General features: G+C 49.2%; 1 protein-coding gene across 1 annotated transcript; it reads right to left on the bottom strand.

The window, feature by feature from the left end:
• Positions 1-1,520: 1,520 nt before the first annotated feature.
• On the bottom strand, positions 1,521-4,424 carry MRPS24 (mitochondrial ribosomal protein S24). Its single transcript, XM_067745724.1, has 4 exons — positions 4,311-4,424; positions 4,155-4,223; positions 3,911-4,022; positions 1,521-1,953 (listed from the first exon to the last, which is right to left on the bottom strand). Exons 1-4 carry the CDS (start codon positions 4,347-4,349, stop codon positions 1,670-1,672), a joined length of 504 nt encoding a protein of 167 aa, XP_067601825.1. The 5' UTR covers positions 4,350-4,424; the 3' UTR covers positions 1,521-1,669.
• Between the last annotated feature and the right edge of the window lie 2,852 nt (positions 4,425-7,276).

Genomic DNA, 7,276 nt, shown 5'->3' with positions numbered 1-7,276 from the left:
CAGGGTCAAGGTCTGGATGAGTCAATATCAAGGCAAAGGTGAGCCGAAGGGTCACAGTCAGGTACAGGATTGGGCCAATGTCAGGTTGAGGATTTGAATAAGATTCAGTACATGGGTGGATCTGGGTCATGAGGGTCAGGGACATAATCGAGTCCAGCTGAGGTTCAGTCAAGGTAACAGTCAGTGTAAGGGTGAGGGTCAGAACACCTGGTCAGAGTCAGTATTATGATGCAAACGTGGAACAGGGTGAGGGTCAAATTCAGATGAAAAGCCAGGTCCAGGATCAGACTGAGTGTGAGGGTCAGTGTGAGAGTGAAGGTCAGAAGGGTCAGGGTGAGGATCAAAGACAGGTTCAGGTTGAGGTTTGTCATCAGGGTGAGTCTCAGGGTCTGAAATGACAACTTCAGGATTGTTGAGTCTAAAAACAGGGTCATGGTCAGGGTCAAGAGTAGGGTCAGATCTGTGTGAGGGACAGGGTCTGGGTGATGGCTGAGTTTCAAGGTCAAGGTCACAGTCAAGGTCATAAGAGTTCGGATGAGGCACGTAATCTGTCAAAGCGAGCATCAGCGTTACCAGTTAGGATGAGTTAGGGTCACCGTAAGGGTGGAGACAGTGTTAGGATGAAGTCTTGAGTCAAGTTTCTGACTGCGAGTCAGGGTTACATAAATGTGAGGGACACAGGGTCAGGGTCATGGTGAGTCAGTCAGCTAGCACTGGAGACAGGATCGGGGCGGGGTGGGGCCTGGTTGGCACCCTCAGGTAAGAGTGAGACTGAGGGTAAAGGTCAAGTTGTGGGTAGGATCAGGGACCATCAAGGGTTAGGATTAGAGTGGGTGTGTTAAAGTTCAGGGTCAAGTTAAGGGCACCAGGATCATGGTCAAGGTGAAAGTCATCAGTGTCGGGGTGAAGTTGAAGGTGAGCAATCCCTGTCCCAATTCCCAGCACCATGTGTGGCTTTTGCAGATGCCACTTTCTGAAATGTTCTTCCTCCATTTACCTGCATATCTATTCCTCACCTGCTTGGAGCCTTCAATGTGGCCCAACCCTCCCTGTCCCCCTCCACTGGGATACAAGTGTTACGAAGGCAAGGATCTTGGAATGGAATGTTTTGGTCATTGATGGGTTCCAAGCTACTTAGAAGAGTGTCTGGCACAGACTAGGTGCAGTTAAGCTTTTTTAATAGATGACTGTGTGCTACATTATTTCTGGGTGAATAAAAGTACATCTGGAATTACAACAAACTGTACACAGTAGCTTTCTCTGGGGTAGAATTACAAGTAAGCTTCATGGCTGATTGAATACATGTCCATATTGTTTTATAATCTCCAAAAACGGCTCTTTCCATTTTAAGAGAAAACAAGGAACTTCAGGTAAAGTTCCTGACACAGTGATGGGCACAAGATACTCACTGAACCATAGCTATTACCTAAACCTCAGGAACTGGCAGCCTTCCTGGGAACCCTGGAGCATCCTCAAAGAAATCCTATTCTAGTTCTCTAGGCAGACCAAGAAGCAACACAACATGGAGAGTCTATTTATTCAACAGCCAACTTTGAAAACAAAGCCTCAGTAGTCTGAGGGGATGCATTTCCCCTGTTTCTACTTCAGTCCTTTTCCACAAGTTTCTGTCCTTTGCAGGCTACAGTTTGATGCAAACAGGTTGGTTGTCCTAGATATACTTATACACAACCTTTGAGGGCACAGTCTGGAGGTGCAGATGCACAGGACACTTGTAAAAGTGGGACAGCAGAGTCTCACTGTAGCCCACAAGGAAGTAGAACTTATGTGCAGGTAGCTGCCTCAGGACCAGGGCACAGATCTCCACCTGGTTAGCCCGGCGCTTTAGAACAATCTGGTCGGCCAGGCAGCCTGGGAAGGTGCCCAGCATAAATTTACGAAGGAAAACATCTTCCACTGTTCTCTCTGCAGCATGGTCCTCCCCATCCAGGTTACCTGAAGAGAGAAGGGCACCATGGTGAGTTGGCCAAAACTCCAGAGGTTAACATCCAAGAGCACTGGGCACTCAGTTCCACACCCCACTCCAGCCTCTTCTCCTTTCTTCTGTAAGTGGAATAACGCTCTAAAGTTCAAAGAACGTTATTCCAATAATCCCCAAACAAATCCTGTGAAGTACGTGTTATCATTATCCTTGTTTCACAAAAGAGAAGAATGAGGCCTTAGGAGAGCAAAAAACGCAGATGATTCTTCTATGTAGACAGAGAGTGCCCCTCTCCTTTCTTGACTGCCTTATAGAAGCACTGGTCACCCACGGACCAGAGAGATGAGGCCACCAACTACTCCTTTTTTTTTTTTTTTAATTTATTTATTTATTTTTGGCTGAGTTGGATCTCTGTTGCTGCTCGCAGGCTTTCTCCAGTTGCAACTCTTCGTTGTGGTGCCTGGGCTTCCCACCGCAGCGGCTTCTCTTGCTGCGGAGCACAGGCTCCAGGCGTGCAGGCGTCAGTAGTTGTGGCTTGCAGGCTCCAGGGCACAGGTTCAGTAGCTGTGGCGCACGGGCCCAGCCGCTCCACAGCATGTGGGATCCTCCCGGACCAGGGTTCAAACCCATGTCCCCTGCATCGGCAGGCGGATTCTCAACCACTGCGCCACCAGGGAAGCCCTACCAGCTACTTCTGACACGAGGGATGTGAGCTCTCTCACTGACTAGAGCCACGGCCTCAACCAGTGGATTCTCACTGTGGACAACGAAACCTTTGCACCTCTTTTAAGAGTCTACACACACACACCCAGACCTTAGAACTAGAACTTGAAAAGGGTGGGGGACAGAAATCCATATTTTAAGGTAGTTCTCTAGACAGGTATATCTCAAACGTTCAAGTTGAGAACCCTCATAGTGAACAAAACACTGTTGACCCTCATCAACTCACAGTAGTTATGTTCTGTAACGTCACTCGTTATGTTCTATAAAATCACCCTGAACAACGAATTAGCAAATGCTAAACCACTGCTCCTGGTGGAAATACAGCTAGGTTTCTGCAAGCCTTTGGGTACAATATTTTTATCAACAAAGTGATGTATAGCCTTATTTTCTTTTTCTGTTTAAAGACACCTACAAATGGCTGATTAACACTGCACTCTCTCCCAACAGCTCTGTAACTCACGCCTGAAGGAAGCTTTTCTAACAATCATGCCATGCAAGGTACATCAGTCTTCTTGAAATTAGGAACACGAGACAGCGCTTCAGCATTACAGGCTATTTTAAGGCAGTGGAATCACCAACAAAAAGTACAAAACTTGAATACATGGCGCTCACAGATCTCGAAAAGAGTACTTGTTTACAGCATGCGAGCTGCAACTAGAAGGCAGGGCCTTGATCAGCCGCAGCTGGGAAGGTGCATGTGGGGTGCCTGCTCTGCCCACGTCTGAGAATGAATGGGAAAGCACCTAGAGTAGGCAAATTCACAAACACGGCATCTGCAAATAACCCGGGCAAACCGTACACACCGGTAGTGAAAGATTCAATAGTCACAACAGTCTTCCGGGTCATCGAATTCCAAGGGGTTTCACTCTTTTCACTGCCTCTGGGCTTTTTTACATCCGTAAATTACACATAACGGGCAGCGATGCAAAACAACTGTCTTTAGGCATGCGAACGATTTCTGTGGAAGTTCAACCGAACCCTTGACCCGCATGGAAAAAGAGTTTTGCATCCCTTTCAAATACATTTCAACGATCCTGACCACACATGTCTATTTTACTCCTCTTTTGAAAGCGTCTGATTTCTGAACCTCGCGTTGAGTACCGAGTTAAACAAAATCTCTCACACATGTTCACGTCGTGTTTATGTGACAGACAAGCACAACTGAGAACGCCTTCCCCGGGGCCAGGGGTCGGGCCCACAGCACGTCCTCGCCCCCTCCCGCCACCGCGACAGGCATCGTCCCCTCACCTGTGTGCAGTGACAGCCAGCCCTTACGATGGGCGATGTGGTGCGGCGCGTGGGCCTCCTCGTAGGTCACTGGTTTGTCCCCCTTGCCCACTCGGACTCGGGCCGCCCGGTTCTGGAAAGAAAGAGGGCCCGTGACTCTCCGCGACCACAGACCCAGGGCGCGCCCTGGATTACACCCTCGCCAGCAGGTCCCACCCTCCGAGGCCGCGGGCGCCCAGACCCCAGGCCTCCACGCCGCACTTACCTTGGCGCAGGCCGCGGAGGTGTGCAGGGTGCGCCAGACGCATGGCAGCTCCCGGTTCCAGGATAGCACCTGTAGGGAGAGTGGGGCATCAGACCGAAACTACGGCTCCCCGCTGCCCGCCTCCAACCGCCGGCCCCGGCCGTGCCGCCCACTCACCAGCGGCCGGAGCCACACACCACACACGGGCGCCGCCATCTTGGGCCGAGCGGAGGGCGGGGAGGGGCGGGGCGGCGTCGGGGTAAAGGTCAGGCGCGGGAGGCGGACGCGCGGGCGAGACCACACGCAAGCCGGCGCGGGGGTGCGAGCCTCTCGGCCGGGCGGGGCCGCATGCAGTCCGCTCCGACCTGCTGTGGGCGGCGGCGGGGGCCCAGGCTCCGGGCTTGCGAGGCGGGCCGTGTGGGGCCGGGAGGTGGGGGGAGCTGGACTCTGCGCCTCCTCCCGCAGCCCTGGACACGTCTTGCACCCCTCCGTCCGACCCCAGTAGTGGTTTGCGCCGTGTTTCAGATCCGGAAACTGGATGATGCGGAGCGTGAAGTTTCGCGGTCCGAGAGCTCGCAGCAGCCGGTCGAAGAGTGTCTTGGCGGGGGGCGGGCCGGGGGAAGGGGGCGCCTACTGACCCGCCCTGCCCGGCCGGCGGGGACTGTTGGGGGAGCGGAGCGTTTCACCACGTCCTAGAAATTAGGCTGCTGAGTTCTGTCTCCAAATAATATCCTTTAAAAAACAGAAGAAAAGAAAAGAAAGAAACACCCTTTTATCCACAAATAGAGAGGAAATATGTTTCGGTTAAAACTTTACCTAGTTCTTGGGAGGGGCAAGATAGGGGTAGGGGATTAAGGAACACAGCCTGCAATGTAAACAGAAAGAGGCTACAGGAAAATACTGTGCAACGCAGGGAATATAGAAAATTTTTTAATTTTATAGTAAGTGAAGTATAATCTATAAGAAATTGAATTACTGTATCGTACACCTAACATAATATTATAAACGAATATGATATTGTAAACTCACTGTACTTTAAAAATCAGCCAGTTCTTCAAGGATGGTTTATGCAGAGGGTAGGGTTTCACATCTGACCATACCCTAGTGTCTGGCCCTTGAGGAAGGAAAATTTTAAGGGAGAAAGGGCTGATGGTCGCTTAATTCCTGGAGATGTTACAGAGCCTGCTGTACTCAAACCAAAGCATTGGCACTGTAATTTGTATCCAGTAATTATTGTCAGAGGGAAAAATAGCAACACTGGATATCCTAGTTCAGAACTCACACATAGTAATGGAAAAAACGTGGACTCTGGATTCAGGCTCAGGTGGAACAATCTTTGTGCAATTGAGCCTCAGTTCCATAATCTGTATAATGGGTTTTGTTCATAATACCACTCATAGAGCTGTTATGAATCATGTGAAATTGCCAACGTTTGGCCATTTGGACTTAATCATCCACCCTGATGCTGCTTACATACTGCTGTCATCTATGTGGAAGGGAAATGGAGGCAAAGGCAGTGAGCCGCCTCAGATCACACTGGGGAAGGTCCAAGAGGGACTCTTGGCTTCAGTGCAGTACATTTTCCACGGTCAAGATTCCTCTGACCATTTGGAGCTGGTTTCTCCAAAAAGGGACAGCGTCTTTCATGTCCACTCTACTAGGAATATTTTATTTCTAAAATTTAAACTGTGGCCTCCAGCTGTTCTGCATATTGGATAAGGGGACAAAACAGGAGTAAGATGTTCTCCAATCACAATACTATCCAAATGTAAGAACTCTCAACTTTAACTGAAGGACCCTTTTTAAAAAAATTTTATTTATTTATTTTTGGCTGCATTGGGTCTTCGTTGCTGCGCGCAGGCTTTTCTCTAGTTGCAGAGAGCAGGGGCTACTCTTCATTGCAGTGCGTGGGCTTCTCATTGCGTGGCTTCTCTTGTTGCAGAGCACGGGCTCTGGAGCGCAGGCTCAGTAGTTGTGGCGCACGGGTTGGGTTGCTCTGTGGCATGTGGGATTTTCCCGGACCAGGGCACGAACCGGTGTCCCCTGCAGATTCTTAACCACTGCGTTGCCAGGGAAGCCCCTGAAGGACCCTTTTAAGCTGGTAGTCATTTTTTTCTTTTTAAAGTTTCCATAAAGTTTGATAATTTTATAATTTGATAAAATTTTGTGGATGTGCTCCAAAGTGGTGAGGAACATGGGATCTGGTATCTGAAATACAGCTTCCTGGCTTTGCAATTTCAGCAAGTGACTTGACCTTCCTGAGCCTCAGCTTCTCTCATCTATAAAACGGGAACCATGATGATTGTTGTGAAAACCACACTGTAAAATGCCTGATGGAGTGAGCAGCTAATGAATGTTTTTTTTTTAAAAAAAGGATAGAGTCCCTGCTATCTGCCTCCTCTTAGGGAGATGAACCAGCCATTGAGGGTCCGTGAGAACTCACTGGAACACCACCAGAGGAAAGGAGAAGAGGCTGGTTTTCCATACACGTGACAATGGCATGGACTTCTATCGGAGCAGCAGCAGGCGGTGCTGTCCAGCTGAGCAGGGGCTGTTGTGCTTGGGGTTCAAGTTTTACCACTCTTCCTTAGGCCTGAAGAGTCTCCCAGGAATTCCAAACTGATCTAGATCTTTCATTGGCCTTTTGTTTATTATCTTTGTTTTATACTATGCCTTGTTGCAAAAAGGGTTTCACCTGGTTCCTTGAAGGGGGGTGGTGCGGAATGGGGGTCACGTGAATGTGTTTGCATGATTTAAATAACTTAAAAGTGCATTTTAATGCATTAGTATGAACTGTTACATTGTTTTAAATCACCAATAGAAAAATTTTAGTAGGATATTTATTTCTATTTAACAAAACGCTAACAGTGTTTTTCTGCACTTTTTGCTTCTCCCATCAATGCTGTAAAGGAGGCAATATTGTCCAGGTTTGGCAGATCAGAAGATGGAGACTCGCCTGGGTGACAGAACTAGCCAAGGGTAGCAGCCTTCTTGTTCCAAAGCATGTGCACGTTCCACATCTGAGGTTCCACTGCACCACTTGGTGGGGGTGAATGTTCAGAACCGTGCAGGATGGAGGAATGGGCTGTGTGTCTGTGGTTGGACACAGACCACTCAGGACTGGCCCTGGGGGGACTTCCTGG

This window comes from Pseudorca crassidens, chromosome 8, assembly GCF_039906515.1.
Source record: "Pseudorca crassidens isolate mPseCra1 chromosome 8, mPseCra1.hap1, whole genome shotgun sequence".
Classification (NCBI taxonomy): Eukaryota; Metazoa; Chordata; class Mammalia; order Artiodactyla; family Delphinidae; genus Pseudorca; species Pseudorca crassidens.
This window is presented reverse-complemented; position numbering and strand designations above follow the sequence as displayed.

Bases quoted from the DNA above. Each gene is read 5' to 3' on its own strand.
- MRPS24 (XM_067745724.1), bottom strand. From the start codon at position 4,349: ATGGCGGCGCCCGTGTGTGGTGTGTGGCTCCGGCCGCTG. The intron at 4,224-4,310 runs GTGAGTGGGCGG...CTCTCCCTACAG, and splicing joins GTGTGTGGCTCCGGCCGCTG to GTGCTATCCTGGAACCGGGA. The intron at 4,023-4,154 runs GTAAGTGCGGCG...CTTTCTTTCCAG, and splicing joins CCTCCGCGGCCTGCGCCAAG to AACCGGGCGGCCCGAGTCCG.